Below are 20,716 nucleotides of genomic sequence, written 5' to 3' on the forward strand. Positions count from 1 at the left end.
CTAGGTTCTATCAGTGGCTAATGGAAATAATTGTCCTTTCATCCATTTGTTGTCTACCTAGTAAGAAAACACTTAGCTTTTCCATTTAGTTATCCTATAGAGATTTTTATTTCTTTGTTCAGACATGCACATACCTAAATATTTTTATACTAGCATCTCTTTAACCAAAGAAGAGATATGATAGATATTACACGATTGGCATGCACATCAGAAAACAATCACATGATTTCAAAATAATGCCCCATTAAGCAATAGCCAGATTATCATAAATTTCTTTTGTTCTTACAGTTTGGGCTCATTTAGCAAAGAAACCAATATAGGAGTGAGACTACAACATTCAGGAATCCTAGAAGTCCTATCACCATTTAAAAGCAGTCTGGCAGTAAACCTCTCTGCTCATAATTACTTTTTCATTTTCCTTCCTCCCCCAGATTTATTAACTATACTGTGGTAATGGAAATTAGCAACATGTTTATGGATGCATCAACTGCTGGGGATGAAGGGAAAGAAGCAACACATTCAATCTACCTACCTCAGCGGTGAACCTTTTGGCGTTGCAATGCCATAGCCTTTGGAATCCAAGTTACCTCCCACCTTCATGGTGTCACATGGTTTTCTCTGTTCAATGTACTCATTCATGGTGGACTCTAGCAGGTAGGCATACTTCCCTTTGGATCTCCTCACACGCTTCATCCCCTCTTCTGTTGTCGGCACGAAAACAGAGGGCTCAGCTGACTTCATGTACGTCCACATCTTCTCAAAAACCGCTATTTTAGATCTCTGTCCAGAATAGCATAAATCCGCTGCTCTTAGCATGCGTTAATACACAGAGCAGAGATTCATACACCAAGGAACACACAAATTTGTTGGGCTGTGTGTGCCTACACAGTGCATAGCTAAAGAAAGGATATTACTCAAATTAGGGGCTGGTTTAAAGAGGTGAACAGATTGTATAAATTGGTGCCATTCATCAGCACATCTGTCCCATAAAAAATTATCTCAAGCAGAAGGGAGATAGAAGAAAAAAAATAATTTTAAAACTTAAAAGCTTTTGTGAAAGCCAGATTCTAGGAATTACGTTGGAAGTGGTAGCACGTTTGCTAAATTCTAATCCTAAAAAGAAAATATAATTTAGTGGCACAACGGAAAGCATGCAAAGCAGGTGTTTCAAAATTTGAATTCCTCAAATCTCTGATGTTTAAAGGATATTGGGATAGGAAAGCCTTCCGGAAAACAACTGCCACTTGGAATAGACAACACTGAAATAGTATGACTCCATATTAGTCAAACTCATCGGACTGAGAATAAAAGCAAGACAACTGTACTGCAGTCCACAAACTTGAGCAGGAGGACTAAAGGAAACATTAGAGAGAAGTGAGAGACAGAAGACACTAGACCACAGAAAAGAAGTGTATTTTTTGTGGCTTGGTATGTAAGCCACTGTTGAATAAGTGAAATATATTTGCATATTGTAAATGGCGCCATTAAATTACAGAGCTAACTAAGTATTTATTATTCTCTAAACCTGAGCTACAAGTCATAGGGTAATTACTTTTGATGCTGCTAAGTGTAATTACTCAGTAATCTGTGGAAGCGTATAATTACTCCATGTTTCAAGGGTATTTATGGTATCTGGCAGATGGGCTATATTTCCTGGGCTAGCTTTTTCCTGAGTCTTGCTTTTGTACATGAAAATCAGAACTAATTTCTCTTACCCGAAAGAATTCTTTAGTAGAACCAGCATCCAAAGTCCCATAAGCAATCTCTGTTTGCTTGGCCAAGTCTTCTGCGCTCTCTATGGGAGACACCATCCTCTCTACTGTTAAAAAGGCAGCTAAATTGGCTGTGTAAGATGAAATGATGATCAAAGTAAAAAACCACCAAACTCCACCAACTATGCGTCCAGACAGGGATCTACCAAAAAAGAAAATGTAAGAAAAGATACAATGAGAAAAGAAAATAAGAAGGGTAATAGGTAGAATCTGTTTTCACAGAAGCACTAATGGAATAATTAAACTGTTATTATGTTTTGTATGTTAATCCAGTTTTAAGATTGGAATGACAGCCATTTACTTTCCTTTCAGATTGCAACCTATAAAACTTAGGGAATGAATGAGTTCTTGGTAAGCAGCATTCACAATGAGCTCTTGTCCTAAATGAGGATGAAAAATTAGCTAAACCTACATTTACAGCTGCCAGTTAGCTTCACTAATAACTGAATCTCTATACATCACTATTATCAATTACCTACTAGGACACATCCAATATAACACATGGAAGAAATACATTGATGGAAGAAAAATGTTTTTTTTAGACTAACTGACATCTATCTCGATCATCCTCAATTTGCCTCTGCAGATCATAAAATGTAGAAAATCATCATACGAAAAATGAAACAATGGAAGAACAGAATGGGGTTTTTGTTATCACAATATGACAAAAGGAAGACCATTTGCACTGACCAGCATGAAAGTCTTGCCTCTGTGTTGCAGAAAAAATGAGATACGTAATATCACATATATACAGTATGCTTATGGACATTAATTGAATAAATGAAATTTAGTTAACACATTGATACTATTTCTTTATCCAGTGTAATAGATATGGTTAATTTAAGTAAAATTAGGTAGAACAGGAATTAAATTACTGAATTTCTTTGTAAAACTGAAATGAGACTATATTATGTATAGGCATGGCAAGGGAAAAAAAAATCTCTATAGGCCTTCAGCTCAGCCCATTTTAAAATTAGTAACAAGACAGCTTTATTAGTATAAAAAGAAGAATGGCCTTTTTAAAAAAAACAAGAAACAGAGTAGTGGCATTTCAATTTCCTTGCTTTATAACAGATCTCTTATAGAGATTTCTACAAGAAAGTAGTTGCCTACAGTTCTATAGATTTGTTGGGGGGGGAACCTATAGATTTTAACAATTGTGTAATATCTTATTCTAGCTGTTTTATCTGGCAGAAGGTATGGTTTACAGAAAGGGATGGTGTGATCCAGCCATTATGTTGGTTGTCTCTAGGGCAAGGTGAAGGACTAACACTATGTTTAAGGAGCCTAGCAAATCAAAATATGTATTTATTTATTATTGGAGTTACAAAGGACCTTTTAGGTCATCTAATCCAACCCTCTGCTCAAGCAGGAGTCCCTACACCATTTCAGACAACTGTTCACCGAATCTCCTCTTGAAAGTCTCAAGTGTTGGAGCCCTCACAATCTCCACAGGCAAGCTGTTCCACTGGTTGATCACTCTCACTGTCAGAAAGTTCCTCCTTATTTCCAGGTTGAATCTCTCTTTGATCAGCTTCCATCCATTATTCCTTGTCTGGCCTTTGGAAAACAGCTTGATCCACCCCTCTCTGTGGCAGCCCCTCAAGTATTGGAACACTGCTATCATGTCACCCTTGGTCCTTCTTTCAGACTGTCCATGGTCAGTTCCTGCAACTGCTCTTTGTATGTTTTAGTTTCCTGTCTCCTTATCATTCTGGTTGCTCTCTTCTGCACTTTCTCTAGAGTTTCAATGTCTTTTTTGTAGCATGGTGACCAAAACTGGATGCAGTACCCCAGATGTGATCTAACTAAGGTTTTATAAAGTGGTAATTTCATCCATAGGTTCCTCTCAGGACTACCAAACATGTAATTATTTGTAAAAGTGATCCATCACTATTCATTCATCTATATGTTCTGCTTCAGTTCATTTGAAAGAATTCCTGCAACTACTTTTAAAATACTTGGAAAATGAATTCCTAGTAATGTGTAGAGTCATTTATGATATCTTTGAAAAAGCTAAAATCCTATTAAATTCATTAAAACGTTCTTCATGGATAATGCTACATTACAGTCCTAGTGATACACCTTAACCAACATTCCAAATTACAGACCTATTTTTTCCCAAAATTTGCTCTGGAAGATAAAAGGATGCAATTCAAATAGCACCTATCTTTCTAAAATGTGATATTTACATGTCTGAAGGTGTTGGTCTACTTTGAGAGAGATTTTAATCATTATGCCATTCGATATTATTTATATTTACCTTACTTTAAAACCCTGCTGTTCTGTTCGGGTCTGTGAGACCCGAAATCAAGGTTTGAGACCCTGTAAAAAATTTTCCCTGCATATCTGAAACTTGAAATTTCATGACTTTTCATCATTTCAGGGGTTCTCTCTATGAGAATTTTTTTTGGGGGGTGGGAGGTTTCTTTCTTGCTGAAAAAAAACAACTCCCTAATGTTATGTTCCCGGGTCACCCTGACCCGGACCGAAAACTCTTCATTTGCAGTGCTTATGTTTGGTCTTTTTGAAAGCTTTTTTCACTTGGAAAGTAGTCTGAACATTTCTTCACACAATGGAATGAAAATTGAACTGAAAAAATTAATCCTTATTGGTTTATTTTGCCCATAAATGTGCCTCCCCCCCATTTTTGTGAAAGTTTTTTCAATTTATGGATAGTTTTGCTTGCAAAATGCAGTCTATTTTACTGGAGTTGGTGTGGGAATGGTACCTTGAACATTTCTGAATATAAGAAAAATATAAAGGAACTGAAAAAAATGATTCTTACTGGTTTTTTAACATCAGAAATAAGGCCTCCCTCCCCCCCTCGGCTGCTTGCAACCATTTTCACTTTATATTTACGCAGGCTTCAAATCCAAAATATTTTTAATATCTTAGGCATTCATTTACTCAATTTAACAATGCTGATCATCAAAAAAATATTTGTGGGGGTGGGGAAATTTTTTTTTTCTGGGCAAAAAAAAAGTCACGTTTAGTCTGTTCGGGTCATATAGACCCGGACCAAAATGATTTTTTTTAGGTACTTGAATTTGGTATTTTTGAAAACTTTTTCAACTGGAAAACTAGTTTGAACATTTATGAACATAATGATATGAAAATTGAACTGGAAAAATTGAAACTTATATTTTTATTTTGATCAAAAAGCCCCTCCCCCCATCCTTTCTGAATTTCGTGTCAATTTCTATTTTTTAAGGCTACAAATCCCTAAGGAATTTTCCCCCAAAAGGTTTGATATACTAAATTGAACATTTCTGAATATAAGAAAAATATAAATGAACTGAAAAAAATGGTTCTTATTGGTTTATTTTTGCCACAAAAGGGACACCCACCCCCCGGCCTTGCTGTGTGCCATTATTGTCACTGTTCATACATATTTGTCTAGAAATATTTGGAATATCCTTTTGAAAATCAACCACATTGTAGCCAGATAACTAATTTTATGAAAGAAATCCATTTTACTAAAAAAAAGTATGTAAATTTGAAATTAACAGCATAAATTTTATATAAATTGAAATAACTTTATATGCAAAATAAACCAATATGCATCAATTTTTCCACTTCAATTTTCATATCATTATGTTCAGAAATGTTCAAGCTACAAATCCCACACCAACGTTAGCAAAATTGAATGTATTCTGCTAGCAAAACTATCCATAAAGTGAAGACTATGTCACAGAAACGGGGGGGGGAGGCACATTTATGTGCAAAATAAACCAATAAGGATTAATTTTCTCAGTTCAATTTTCATATCATTGTGTGCAGAAATGTTCAAGCTACCAATCCCACACCAACTTTAGTAAAATAGAATGGATTTTGCAAGCAAAACTATCCATAAATTGAAAAAACTTTCACAAAAACGGGGGGGGGGAGGCACATTTATGTGCAAAATAAACCAATAAGGATTAATTTTTTCAGTTCAATTTTCATTCCATTGTGTGCAGAAATGTTCAAACATGTTTCCAGGTGAAAAAAGCTTTCAAAAAGACCAAACATAAGCACTGCAAATGAAGAGTTTTCGGTCCGGGTCAGGGTGACCCGGGAACATAACATTAGGAACTTTTTTCGAACAGAATAGCAGGGTTAAATTCCATTCAGAATTGGCATGTGGATGAGATATCTATTTGATATACCATGTTTCCAGTGGCATATATGAATAAATATTTAAATTTTAGGAGCAATTATAGTACTTAAACATATATTTCTATATCCCTGTAAGAATATCTTAATCTCCTTTCTGGTACATGAATGAGAAAGGCTTAAATCATGACAGTGTCTATTGAAATCTACAAGGAAAATAAAATTGGTTATGCTTTGTTTATCCATAATTTAAGAGGAAAGTCCAGTGATAGAAGGGACTGGGAAGAGTCAAGATAAGGATTAACAATAACAAGAGAAAATTTCATGCTAATATAATTTATTCCAACATAGAGAAGGAGAAAGATTCTTAGCTTAGTCTGAAAAGGGGAAAATGAAATCCATCTTTCTCACTGCAAGTGCAAATACCAACAACTTTGAATTTTGAGAAAAATATACAAGATTTAGAAAAAAACAACTCTTTAACAAATGTCTGACATTTTCAGATAACATTTCTAGTGTTATTCTATGGATAGATGAGTCTGAAATGTAGTTTGGTACTTTATAATTCAAATATTTGTGGGTATCTAGCCGTTATCTTTTCTTTTTGTAAAATTCATGTTATCAGGTTAAGGCACAATATGATTCATTTGTTAAATGCAAATGTTATTGTTAACTTGCAGTTTTCCACCCACCCAGAAAGATTATCCTTGAGAAAGAATGAAAGAAATATTCGTGAAAAAGATGGAGCAGGTACAGATGAAGATTATCATTATCTGGTCCCCTTAAAAATTAAATTAACAAAGCAGGGGAATTCTTCAATGTGAAGTCTGAGAGAATATAACAGCAAGGTAGCTATTTTCTATTCTTCAGATTTGTGAAGGAAGTGAAAAAAGAATAATGTACCGTCAGGGTGAAACTCTGACTGGTAAACCCACTCCTGTTACAATATTGAGTCTTTCTACCTTACCAACTGTGCAAATTATATGCTGCCTTTGTAATTTTTAAATGGCTGGCATTTTGTGACCAGAGTTGAGGCTCTTAGGACTTTTCTGGTATTTAATCTTCTATACTTTCTTGGCCTGCAAGCATAATTCAATTGCCAAAAATAAATAAAACCTCAAATCATTCTTTCAGGAAGGGTGTTTCAATTCAGTTCTGTAATTTAATGGAGGTCAACTTATAAAGTTAGGGCAACTTGAATGACAGAAGAGAAGAGTTCCAGTCCTCTGTGGCCTGACCTGCATAATAACCCCTTGCGAAGGCAAAACACAGAACCTCTTTTCATTGTCATCCAAGAAAAAGAGTCTTTTTCGTAATATTTCAACAGATCATCAAATAGATCCTAAAGTATCAAAATATTCTGTATTAGGCTGTTTGCTCATTGTCCTTCCCCAAAGCAATGGATTTCTCCAAAAAAGAATACAGGGAAACCTAGACTTATAACCATCAATTTAAAGTTATAATGTTGCTTTAAAAAGTAAATTATGACCCATTCTCATGTTTGTAACCATTGTGGTATCCCCCATGTAGTCACATGATTAAAATTTGGGAGCTTGGAAATTTGCATATATTTACAATAGTTACTGCATCCTGGGGGCATGTAATAACAATAATAACAACAACAACAACACTCTCCTGGTGGGTGCCACCTTGCCATGGTGGGGGATGGGTTAACTACACCAATGATGCTGAGAGCTGTGCTGATGGTAGTGTAACTGCCAGAAGGTCCAACCAGGTCAAAGTGGTCTCAGCTGAGGAATGTAACCAAGTGCACCTAACCCATTAGCATTATGGAGAAACAAACAAAAACGAAGTCTATACTGGCTCGGCCATCGCTCAGGATAAAAAGGCCTGCAGCAGATGTTGCTGATTCTGGGCATTTGCCAGAAAGTGTGCCACAGAATCAAAACTCAAATGAACAATTACAGAAGCGGCGGAATGCACTATGTCAGAGAATCGTGCAGTAATCGTACAGAAATGCTACTACAAACCAGAACCTCAAAAGCGTGGCTCCAAAAAAGGATTTACCAATTGTGGAAACAAGTATACCCTGACTCAAAGATAACTGACCTTCAACTGGCTGATCAAAGATTCATAATCAGAAACAAAGTGTACAGTGAAATTGATTTTGAAGAAATTTGAAAAAGTTGTTAAGCAAATGAACATCAGGCTAAGTAGCTGATGTTTCAGCAACATTAGGAGTCATTGAACAAACTGAACCAGAAGAAAATGTGGAAATTTTTCAAGAAAATGAAGAAGAGCCAGAACTTGATGTCTTTGTTGAAACACCAGGAACATTGACAACAAGGTAACAAGAACTAAATGATAAATGCTGTATCAAATGCAGTAAGAAGACGGCTTCCAACTTTGAAAACTGTGCCCAGAAAATGACTTGTGCCACTGATGAAGGATGTGAATACTGAACTCACCACTGTTCAAATAACATCCATTGAACAAATAAACCAGCTTGCCCATAGTACAGCAGTAATAGTAACAAAAGACTTGGTCTTCTACAGTCACTGCAGCCTCCTAGAAAATTGACTGGAAAACCAAAATGGAAGATCATGTTGAACTTGAAAAGCAAAAATTTATGATCAGATGCAAGCAACCTGAAGAGCATGTAAAAGAAAAAACTGAAGAATGAGAACATCAAACAATACCTGACCAAAAAGTATTGGCTGAACACCAAAAAAATTGAAGAAGCTCTGGAAATTGTGAAAGAACAAATTATAGTAACAGCCAGAAAAATTGAAAGATATGAAGCCAGAATCATCGAGAACGAACAAAACCAACTGTTTTAATTAGACCAAAGGTGATTATACCAGAGCTTGAATCAAGCAACAGACATAGTGGTTGAAAAGCCTGAGAAAACTGCAACAACTGCATCTTGGAAAGAGCTTTGGGAAAATGAGAAGTACTGGAACAAATATGCTGGGTGAATAAAAGAAGAAGAAAAATTCTCACAGAACAAAATGGAACAGATGGAAATAACAACTGAAATGATCAGCAAATGATTGGGGAAAGTAAAGTACTGGACATCACCTGGCAGTGGTCAACTGCATGGATTTTGGCTCAAATATCTGACCATCAGTTCATCACACACAAACTGGTAGCAACAGGTTTTAGAACCCACTACTGATTGAATTGTCATTTCTGAGGAAAAAAGAAATGAATAGATGCACATAAAGGCCTGAATGGAGACATGATCTACTACTCCCATCCCTATTTATAATTGAACATTTTTAAACACAAAAATAAGTCACATTCAGATACTGATACACAGTCATTTTGACACACAGTCTTCCCATTGTATTGGGCTATTCTTTCCAGAATATCTGTTGTCATGGTCGGGAAAACTGATGATGAATATTAGCACTCAAAAATATCAGCTAAATACGAAAACACGTAATCTTTTAGGATGGGTGATACAAAAGATGAAATACTTCTTGAAAAGATACTGTGAGGGGTGAAGAATGTGTGAGAAGTTTGGGAGAAGAAGAACTGGGGAAAAGATGTTTCTGTGGTATTAATTTCTTGGCCTCCGCTACCCAGTTGAGTGACAGTTTCTGTCCACTTATCCTTACAAATCCTTGTTCTTTGTTGAATCCCAATGCTTCCCGGGAGCAGAAGAAGCTCTTCTTTTTAAGGAATGGCCAATCTAAAAAGGATTCTTGGTAGAGGTGTAGCTAGATTTAATTTAAATCCAAGAGATGGTCCTAAAGTCTTGGTTTGCCTTTATCCTCTATGAATGAATAGCTGATATTCATTCCTTTTGGAAACAAAAGCTCAATAGTTTAGGCTTCACATAATAGAACAGCAACAAGCGTCTTTGGTATTAGATGACACTGGATTCTTTTGTATGAGACCAACTATGAACATGAAGATATTGAGAATCTATATTCATTGCCGTTATTATCATCATAAACCCCATCATCATCATCCCCATCACCTTCATCATCAATATCCTAGTCCAGTGATGGCTCTGGTGTCAAAAAGGTGTGTGCGTGCACAATAGCGTGCAGGTGAGTGCCCACACCCATAATGCAATGCCCTCCCTCCCACCTACACATGCACACAATCCCCATGCTGCCCTGTGCATGCACAAAACTCCCACCAGTGAAGGACTGACATCTTTGGGATTACCAGTGTGCCCTCCATGGCTCTCGCAGGCGGTACACATTTAGTGTGTGTATGCATACTCATTGGCACAAGATTTGGCTTTTGCACATGGACAGCAAGCAAAATGTCATGCAAGGACATGCACGCATGCACCGAAGCAAAAAATTGACACATGCGCAGAAGCAAAATTTCACACAGAGGGCATGTGTGCATGTGTCAGGGATGCACAGCCATGTGTGCATCCTGAAAATCCCTACAAGAGCGTAGCACCTGGCTGTTCTGGTAGCGGCCAATATCTGCCTCCCATGCTGCCCCCCATGCATATGCACAGGCCTCACTGAAGCTTCTGGACTTCTGGTTGTGCTGTTTTACACTCCCCCCAGGTTTCAGGAAAGCCTCATAAACCCTGAGGTTGGCGAAAAATGGCCCAACTAGCCAACTGGAAGTTAATTACCAAAATTCTGGTTGGTTCACTAGTCCGCTTTTCATCATCCCCAGACTTTAGGAGGCTTTCCTGAACCCTGGGGAGAGCAAAGTTGGATGAAAAGGCCAAAAATCAGCTGGTCCGTGCCCACTGGTGCTGACATAGGGCAACACTTGTGCCATAGGTTTGCCATCACTGTCCTAGTCCATGTACTTGGAAGGTGATTTCAGCTATGGCAATATAATCAAAGAGAAAATAATTTTCCCCTGCTAACAGCACACTGATATTTTATTTGGCCATATGGTTTCATCGTTAATAAACTGATTATTTGTCAACCACCACTTATGCAACATTAAGTATATCCCTTTGTATGGAAGTATTATTATCTTCAGTCCTTTTTAGTACTTCAGAATAGTTGTATCATAAAACTTGACATTTGGATAGGGTGCCTCTGACCCAAAGAAAGGAGTAGCTCCTTGTATTTAACAATTACAGATAATAGATGTTCACAGAAAAGCTTAATGCTTTGCGCAAGAAAAGAAAAGTTACCAAACCACCAATCCTATTTTGATGAAATAATCAAATTGGCCAGATGGGTCCCTATGTTAATTGATTTGGTATATTGTGATACAGACACTACTTAGGATATCCCAATGTTCTTGTTTCTGTGCATTAGCAGGATTCCAGTCTCTGAGCTTTAGCAGATTGTAATTCTGATACTCTTGCCAAGAAGAATGGTGATTTTTACATATCAAGCGGTTTTTTTTAATAAAAAAGCAGATTATATTGGTTAGTTGACAAACATGTCCATGAATTCTTCGTTAACTTTCTTAATTAATAAGAAAAGAAATTAAATATGTCTCTGTGGTTATTGGAGGCACAATCAGAAGAAAAAAGAATTAAAAGAGCTGCAGTTGAAATAAAAAAATAGGTATATACAAAAATTATGCATTCTGGTTTGGAACTTCAAAGGTAATCTGTCAAGGGATACTCTTAACCTTTTTGAATGAAGCATCCCCTTGAACCACTGAAGAAGTTGTTATCCCCCTATCCCCTAACATAACCTCTCAATCACAATATAGGAAATAATTCTTCAAATTATGCAAACACTCTTTTTGGTTGTCTTTAAAATTGCCATCAGGACCATTGAAAGAATGTGCAGCAAGCCACATCTCATGTGAAGACACTCACGCGAGCAAGATTTTGATGATTTTCACCAATATTTTTGGTTTGTGCATGCATGGAAGCAAAAAAATTGGCAAAAATCGCCGAAATCTCGCTCACGTGAACATCTTTATTCAAGATTTTGCTTGCTGCTCATGCGCAGAAGCCAAATCTTGGGTGTGGGTGCATGTGCGTTGGGGAGGGGCGCAGCTGTGCACGCATCCCAAAAATTGCTACCGGAACTTAGCACTTTACCGTTCCGGTAGCAGACCATTACTGATCTGGACATATCGATGCAAATAATTTATTTTCAATCTTTTTCCCATATCACAATTGTGTGAAAAATTTGGGTGCCACCCGTCACTTTATTTCCCAACTTCTGATACATGTATTCCATTATTATTTTATTTATTCAAGGCACTTAAATATAATGACCACCGAAAACAAAATTCAATTGCAAGAAAGTGAAAGGAATTGATTGCATGATAGTGCTTGTGCTGGGCCCCAACATGGTGGCAACAATCTCTTTCACTGCTGGTAAAATCAGTGTTTCTTCAATAGTGTAAGATTTGCCACATTTTGCTATCAACAAAGATACTTTGGAGGAACAAAGGAGCCCCATGTCAGCATTGAGTGATGATTTTCCAAATAACTTTCCAACAGTGTTGCAACCCTTAAACTTGGCCTTTAAGATTGGTAAAATGATGCTGATTTGTCAGCTTTATCTGAATGAATTCTTACTAAATGGTCTTTCAGTTGGGAAGGCTTCATTCAAAAATGTTTTCTCACAAAGATGACAAAATGGAAGCTGTACATTGGAAGGAGATGGAATGAATCACAATTTTAGGTATTCAGTCGAATATTGGTGACACTTCCTCTTTTCGGCCATGTTGAGAGGCTTTCAAAATGAAAGGCACTACCTGAAAATTAAATTTTTGACTGCCCAAGAACACTAGAAAAAGACAGGTGGACGTCAATAAAACTAGTTTTGACAGTGGACGTCACAGGGACAGCCATCAGCATGCAATGTTTCAAAATAAGTGCTTCCCCCTCCATCACTGCCCATTCTGGCCAGTGGCACACCACTGTATAAGTAGAGGCTGCTGCACAATGCACATGAAGATAAGCGATGCGTATTCACATGTGTACGGTGTTCTGTAGTGAAGCTAGCTGGAGGAACATTTGAAAAGACAATTCAATCCACTAATAGTGAGCGATCTGATGTATTTGTACATCAGATATACAGTGATTCACTGTACAAAAAAAATCTCAACAGTGTCCCCCAAACTTCTCGCTCCATTGCCCCATTATTGCTCCATTTTTGTTCCATCACCCCCATATTGTCCCTTTTCATTCTATCACCTGGGAGGGCAATATTGCCCGGGTTAAGAACCACTGCTCTAGAGTATGGATGTAAAAAGCTTTTAAGCATAGATAGAATGAACTGGAAGTTGATCCATGGTGGCATAAGCAATATCAGATATGAAATCCAGCTGTTATTTATTCTTCTCCAGAAAAGCTCCAATTTACTTTATTTTGTTAGTATATGTAGAACAGTGGGTTGTTCCTGGTTTGGACTGGTTCTTAGAACTGGTAGCGCAAGCAACAGAAGACTCTGCCCACCTGCTCAGGACGTTTCTGTGCATGTCATCTGCACCTCTATAACTGTCTGGTTTGGTGCTGCAACCCAACAGGACCGACACAGACTTCAGAGGATAATCAGAACTGCAGAAAAAACAATTGCTGCCAACCTGCCTTCCATTGAGCACCAGTCAAAAAGAGGGCGGGGAAAATATTTACTGACCCCTCACATCCTGGACATAAACTGTTTCAACTCCTACCTTCAAAACGTCGCTACAGAGCACTGCACACCAAGACAGCTAGACACAAGAACAGTTTTTTTCCCGAACGCCATCACTCTACTAAACAAATAATTCCCTCAACACTGTCAGACTTTCTACTAAATCTGCACTTCTAATCTACTAGTTTTTCTCATCATTCCTTTCACCCATTTCCTCCCGTGTTGACTGTATGACTGTAACTTGTTGCTTATATCCTAAGATTTTTATTAATATTGCTTCTTCATTGCTTATTTGACCCCTATGACAATCATTAAGTGTTGTACCACATGATTCTTGACAAATGTATATTTTATTTTATGTAAGCTGAGAGCATATGCACCAAGACAAATTCCTTGTGTGTCCAATCACACTTGGCCAATAAAAAATTCTATTCTATTCTATTCTATGTGCAGAAGTGTTGTGCGTGCAAGTACATGTGCGAACCAGCTACAAAATTATTTACAACCCACCACTGTACAGACTGGTTATTGTTTGTAAAGATTATTTTCCTTGGATAGCATTTTCTGGATTGCATTGCCATCTTCAGACATTAGGAAAAGTAGGAAGCACATTAACTTCTATCCTTCATATTATTATATCACTCTCAGGGTGAAAAATAGCATTTTGTAGAGAAAGATGTTCCAAGTGATTCTGATATGCAATGTGTACTTCAGAGTAAAGCTAAAAAAGTCAGCTGCATATTATGTTGGAGCGAAAATCTCTTGCCTAAGAGTTAATCACGTTATATGTGAAAAAACTGTCATCTGTACTGTTCTGTCAAATGGGCCCTTTCTACAGTATATTTATTTCCACGGTGTGAATTTTAATATCCCATCTGCATGTTGTATCTTTCTCTGTGTATATCCAGATTTCTTGCCCAAATAATCATCTCACTTTCTTTGTCATGTTTAATTACAGTTCATTTTTCTTTTTCCACTTCTTTGTGTACTGTAGGTGCTGATGAAAACCCAAGGATAAAAGCACCTTTTCTCAAGGTTTGCTGGATCTCTTGTACAGGCTTTCCTCCTTTAATGGATTAATTTGTTTGACCCAAATGATTGCTTTCTGATACTCCCTCATTAAAAAAAAAGGAAATATAACTTTACATATCAGACAAATGGCTCTTTGATCTTATCTTTACAGAATGTAACTTAAACTAACAGTACTTTGCATTCTCTTTGACAGATCATTACCGGAGCCACCAATTCTCCAGCTGAACTCGCTTATAGTAGAAAATCAACACATGTTAAAATCTGTTTGAAAATAGTTTGAGCAGCTTTTTTAGGCTTTTTAACTCTGCCTCCTTCACTTTCACTTTACCCCCTTACACAAGAAACCAGTTTCTGGTGTAAAACTACATTAAATAAATAAATTTAATTAGAACAGCAAATTTGGTGTTCTCAATCTGTGCTACTTAGGGAAGATCGCTATTCAACTCATATTTAATAAAGACTTATTTATTCAACTGACATATTTGTTACAAATTGAATTTATGTAAAGATGAACAGAAGAAATACACACAATACCTCTTTTTACCTCTTAATGTGGGCAACACATTCAATCTTCCTATTTCTGAATATGCATTTAACAGCCTTTATTGGCTAAAGCTTCCACATCTGAGGAAAATGATTACAGTAAGGAGATCCAACAGCCATCTTATATCAGCCAGAGAATGAGCAGACGCTGTACAGAATGTGTACTTCCTACTCATAGTTGTTTTATAGAGGCACTTTTTCGTAGAGGCACATTCTGATCTGTATGCCAGGAGACTGTGTAGTTCTAGCTCAGAAAGAAGATCATGGTAAGGAAACCACAATCTTGAGATTGGTCACACAAGGGGCAATTCAGGAAGCTTCCTGCTTCATCCATCCCTACCAAATAAACACACTGAGCTTTGTTTGAATAAGTGTCCCGAGACTGGAGTTCCTTTCCATCAACAGGGCAGGACACTAAAGTGGGCAAACACCCATTCGGACAAAAATAGCAGGAAAAAGAGAGCACATACTTTTTGGTTCATTTTCCCTTCCCTTATATACATGGCTCAAAAAAATAAAAGGGAACACTTAAACATAACAATATAACTCCAAGTAAATCAAACTTCTATGAAATCAAATTGTCCAGTTAGGAAGCAACACTGATTGACAATCAATTTTACATGCTGTTTTGCACATTCAACTTTGTACAGAACAAACTATTCAATGAGAATATTTCATTCATTCAGATCTAGGATGTGTTATTTGAGTGTTCCCTTTATTTTTTTGAGCAGTATATGTCTTTAATATACAATATCATGTAAACTGTCTTGGAATGGTGTGTCGGCCTAGAGGTGGAGCAGTTGCCTCACAATCAGGAGGCTGGGAGTTCAATCCTAGATAGAGGCAAATATATGTGAAGGGAAAACAACAGGAGGGTAGAAGGGATCCACATCTCCCCTCCCCAAGCTGGCAAACCCTAGCCAATGGTGTGGAGCTACAGCAGCAAAAATGGTTGCCATGAAGTTGAAGAAGAACCAGAATCAACAAGACTGAGCAAGAGGAAAAGTGAGTGATTTGTAATCTTCAAAAAAAGGACTGTTTGCTTTTCCTAATAACCCTCCCCCCCAAACGAGGGGGAGAACTAAGAAAGCTAAAGATTAGCGGCGGGTCAAGCATGCTACAATTTTTTTGCGGGGGGGGGGGAATTGGGAACTAGGACAAAGCAAAAAGTTTTTCTTGGAAGATGTAAAAGAAGATGTGGTTTTGGAGTAATATATATATAATATATATAAAATATAATATAATATATTTTAAAGAAAAAAACACTTTACTTGAACTGGAAGCTGTCTTTGTCTTAATATAAATTGACTATTATATATATATTGGATAAGGGGGGGGACTATAGACAGATATTAAGAGGAAAAGAAATGTGAGAGATGTATTGAAAATAAAATAATAATGGATGGTTATTATTTTAAAAACAAAAAAATATTGTTATTGTTATGGATGTATGAAACTCAGAAAACAAATGCTCACATGACATGTTGAAAGACCAAAAACAAATAAAACCCCAAAAAGAAAAATCTCTTATTGTCTTACACCCTAGATCATATAATAAAGAAAGTCTGGGTTTTAAACAGGATGTACAAATCAGAAAGCAATATCCATAAATATGCAACTACTTTTGCGAAACTAGCTTATTGCAGGTAGTTCTTGACTTACAACCATTCATTTAGCAACTCTTTGAGTTTACAGTGGCACTGAACAAAGCCACTTTTGACTGAGCCTTGCACCTATGACCATTGCAGCTTCCCCATAGTCACATAATCAAATTTCGGGCATTTAGCCACTGGCATGTACTTAGAAGGTTGTAGCATCCTGGAGTCATGTGATTGCCATCTTCAACTTTTCAGATGGCTTTCAACAAGTAAAATGGGGGAAGCCAGATTTGCTTAACAATGGCAGTGATTCACTTAACAACTGTGGATAAAAGGTCATAAAATTAGGTGTAAGCCCCCTAATCACTTTGTTTAGCAATGAATGGCTCTAATTGTGGCCATGAGTCAAAAACAACACGAGTTCCTCTCTATATTCTCTACAGCAGGGGTCTCCAACCGCCGGTCCGCGGACCGGGACCGGGCCGTTGGGGGTTTTCAGCCGGTCCGCGGCGCCAGGGCCCCCTCGGCCTTTCCGCGCTGCCCACCGCCCGCCCGATTTGCCCCCTCTGCTCCTCTGCCACCTCCTGCCTTTCACCGCAGCTCCTCCCGCACCCGGAACGCACGCCCTGCCCGCCTCACATTTGCCGAGAGGACTTTCGCCCCGGGCTCTCAGCAAGGGGGCTGCATGAGAGGCGGGGCCGGCGGAAGGTGATATTCAATGTCGGGGGCGCACGGGCGGTTTTGCGCGCGCTCCCTATCTCCCTGCTAGCCCACTCGGAATACTGTATTCAAAATAAGAAAAGCCTTCGCCGGCAAAGGCTTTTCTTATTTTGAATACGTATTCCGAGTGGGCTAGCAGGGAGATAGGGAGCGCGCGCAAAACCGCCCGTGCGCCCCCGACATTGAATATCACCTTCCGCCGGCCCCGCCTCTCATGCAAACCCCCTTGCTGAGAGCCCGGGGCGAAAGTCCTCTCGGCAAATGTGAGGCGGGCAGGGCGTGCGCGCGTCACCGCTGAGAAGAACGGAGAGAGAACGAGAGTGAGTGAAAGCAACAGACAGCAAGATAGAGAGAAAGTGAGAAAGAGAGAGTGAGAGAAAGGGGGGGAGAGAAAGAGATAGCAAGAGAGAGAGAACAAGAGAGAGAAAGAGCGTGAGAAACAAAACAAGAGAGAAAGAGTGAGAGAGAGAGAAAGCAAAAGAGACAGAAAGAAAACAAGAGAGAGAAAGTGAGAAGAAGAGAGAGAAAGAGGGGGAGAGAGAGAAAGAGAGAGGGGGGGAGAGAGAAAGAGAGGGAGAAAGAGAGGGAAAGGGGGGAGAGATAGCAAGAGAGGGAGAGAGAAAGAGAGAGGGAAAGGGGGAGAGAGGGGGGAGAGAAAGAGGAGATAAAGGAAGAGGAGAGAGAGAAAGGAAGAGAAAGAAAGAAAGAGGGATAGAAAGAGAGAGAGAGTGAGAGATGCTCAGTGAGCCTTTCTTTGAAGTTGCCTTTCTTTCTTTCTTTCTTTCTCTTTCTTTCTTTCTTTCTTGCTCTTTTTCTTTCTCTCTTTTACCTTTCCTTCCTCTATTTCTTTTCTTTCTCCTTCCTACCTTCTTCCCTCCCTCCCTCCAGTCCTTCCTCTCTTACTCTCCCCTTTCATAAGTTTCCTTGCTTCCTTCCTCTGTTCCTGTCCCTTCCCTCTTTCCTTCTTTCTTCCTTCCTTCCTTCCTTTCCTCCCTTCCTTTCCTCCCTCCATTTCTTGCTTTCCTTTTCCTTCCTCCCTTCTTTCCTCCCTCATTCCCTTCTTTCACTCCTTCCTCTCTTACTCTCCCCTTTCACACCTTTCTTTGCTTCTTTGCACCCTTCTTCTGTTCCTGTACCTTCCCTCTTTCCTTCCTTCCTTCCCACCCTCCGTCCATTCATTCACCCATTCCTCTCTTGATCGCCCCTTTTACGGCGCCGCTGACAGCTAGCTCCCCCCCCCCCCACCGGGCCATGGAAAACTGGTCTAGCTGAAAGCCGGTCCCTGGTGCAAAAAAGGTTGGGGACCTCTGCTCTACAGCTCTTACACTGATGGATTATTCCCAACTGTGTTTTACTTTCTTATTTACCAGACACCTTTACCAGTTCATTGGGAAGGAGTGATATGTGTTCCTTTAGTCTGTTGCATGATTGAGAATCAGAAAAGCTTTGAATCCTGCAGAACAATGATTCATTGTGCTTGTCCCAAGAATAGCAATGTTCCCTTTTTCTCTTTCTGATATTAGAAGTAAAACTCCCACATTTGTCTTGCCATGGAAATATGATTTTATGTTTGATATTTTATTTTCTATGCTTCAAGGTTTTTTTTAAACAATTGACAATGTAAAAATCATGACTTTAGAAAAGTTTGCTTATTAGCTGTTCTTTAAACTTGACATTTACCGTATTTTTCACTCTATAAGACGCACCTGCTGATAAGACGCACCTAGATTTTAGAGGAGGAAAATAGGAAAAAAATATTTTGAGCCAAAAAGGGGAGAGGAAGAGAGGAAGGAGTGAAAGAAGGGAGTGAGGGAGGAAAGAAGGGAGGAAGGAAAAGGAAAGCAAGAAATGGAGGGAGGAAAGGAAGGAAGGAAGGAAAGAAAGAAAGAAAGAAAGAAAGAAAGAGGGAAGGAACAGGAACAGAGGAAGGAAGCAAGGAAACTTATGAAAGGGGAGAGTAAGAGAGGAAGGACTGAAGGGAGGGAGGGAGGGAAGAAGGTAGGAAGGAGAAAGAAAAGAAGAAATAGAGGAAGGGAAGGTAAAAGAGAGAAAGAAAAAGAGCAAGAAAGAAAGCAAGAAAGAGAGAAAGAAAATGAAAGAGAAATAAAAATAGAGAGGGGGAATGAAAGAAATGGAAGGAGGGAAGGAAGGAGAGAAAGCAAGAGAAAGAAAGAAAGCAAGAGAAAGAAAAAAGAATGAAAGAGCAAGAGAGCAAGAGAGAAAAAGAAAGAAAGAAAGAAAGAAAGAAAGAAAAAAAAGAAAGAAAGAAAGAAAGAAAGGCAACTTCAAAGAAAGGCTCACTGAGCATCTCTCACTCTCTCTCTTTCTATCCCTCTTTCTTTCTTTCTCTTCCTTTCTCTCTCTCCTCTTCCTTTATCTCCTCTCTCTCCCTCCCTCTCTTTCTCTCTCTCCCCCCTCTCTCCCCCTTTCCCTCTCTCTTTCTCTCTCTCCCTCTCTTGCTATCTCTCCCCCTCTCCCTCTCTCTTTCTCTCCCCCCTTTCCCTCTCTCTTTCTCTCTCTCCCTCTCTTGCTAGCTCTCCCCCCTCTCCCACTCTCTTTCTCCCTCTCCCTCTCTCTCCCCCTCTCTCTTTCTCTCTCCCCCCCTTTCTCTCCCTCTCTCTTTCTCACTATCTTGCTGTCTGTTGCTCTCACTCACTCTCGTTCTCCGTTCTTCTTAGCGGTGACGCGCGCACGCCCTGCACGCCTCACCTTTGCCGAGAGCTCTCAGCAAGGGGGTTGTAGGAGAGGCGGGGCCGGCGGCAAAGGTGATATTCAATGTCGGGGGCGCACGGGCGGTTGGCGCGTTCCCTATCTCCCTGCTAGCCCACTCGGAATATTCAAAATAAGAAAAACCTTCGCCGGCAAAGGCTTTTCTTATTTTGAATATTCCGAGTGGGCTAGCAGGGAGATAGGGAACGCGCCAACCGCCCGTGCGCCCCCGACATTGAATATCGCCTTCGCCGGCCTCCGCTGACAAAAGCCTTTGCCGGCATTTCCTCTCGGCGCAGCGGCGGGCGGAGAGAAGGAAGGGGGGGGCAGCGGCGTCCCTCCTGGCCTTGGCGGGCCGCCCGACCCTCCCCACCTCCTGCAAACGCGGCGGGCGGCGGGGGGAGAGCGAGGAGCCGGTTCCGGCGGGCGCGGGGCTTGGCTGGCTGGCTGGCGTGGGGAGCGCCGCTGGTGGTGAGGAGGGGGACCCTCCTCCGGGAGGGAGGGGGCCAGGCAGCAGCTAGCCAGCCAGCCGGCGGGATGGCGCTTCGGAGTTCGCAGCCTCCCCCCCCCCACCCTGCCTGCATCTTCGCTCCATAAGACGAGGCTGATTTTTCTTCCTACTTTGGGAGGAAAAAAACTGCGTCTTATGGAGCGAAAAATACGGTATTTGTTTGTGTTGAAATAATAATAATAATAATAATAATAATAATAATAATAATAATAATAATAACAGAGT

The 20,716-nt window shown here is 39.5% G+C and overlaps 1 protein-coding gene across 3 annotated transcripts in view; it reads right to left on the minus strand.

The window, feature by feature from the left end:
* GRIA1 (glutamate ionotropic receptor AMPA type subunit 1) overlaps nucleotides 1–20,716 on the minus strand; it is a 309,938-nt gene that overhangs the window by 25,188 nt on the left and 264,034 nt on the right. For all 3 annotated transcript variants that reach the window (XM_070739030.1, XM_070739028.1, XM_070739029.1), the window contains exons 12-13: nucleotides 1,716–1,914; nucleotides 533–780 (exon numbers count right to left, since the gene is read on the minus strand). In XM_070739030.1, the coding sequence (XP_070595131.1) occupies nucleotides 533–780; nucleotides 1,716–1,914 (447 nt within the window). The remainder of the gene's footprint in view (nucleotides 1–532; nucleotides 781–1,715; nucleotides 1,915–20,716) is intronic.

This window comes from Erythrolamprus reginae, chromosome 2 (assembly GCF_031021105.1).
Source record: "Erythrolamprus reginae isolate rEryReg1 chromosome 2, rEryReg1.hap1, whole genome shotgun sequence".
Taxonomy (NCBI): Eukaryota; Metazoa; Chordata; class Lepidosauria; order Squamata; family Dipsadidae; genus Erythrolamprus; species Erythrolamprus reginae.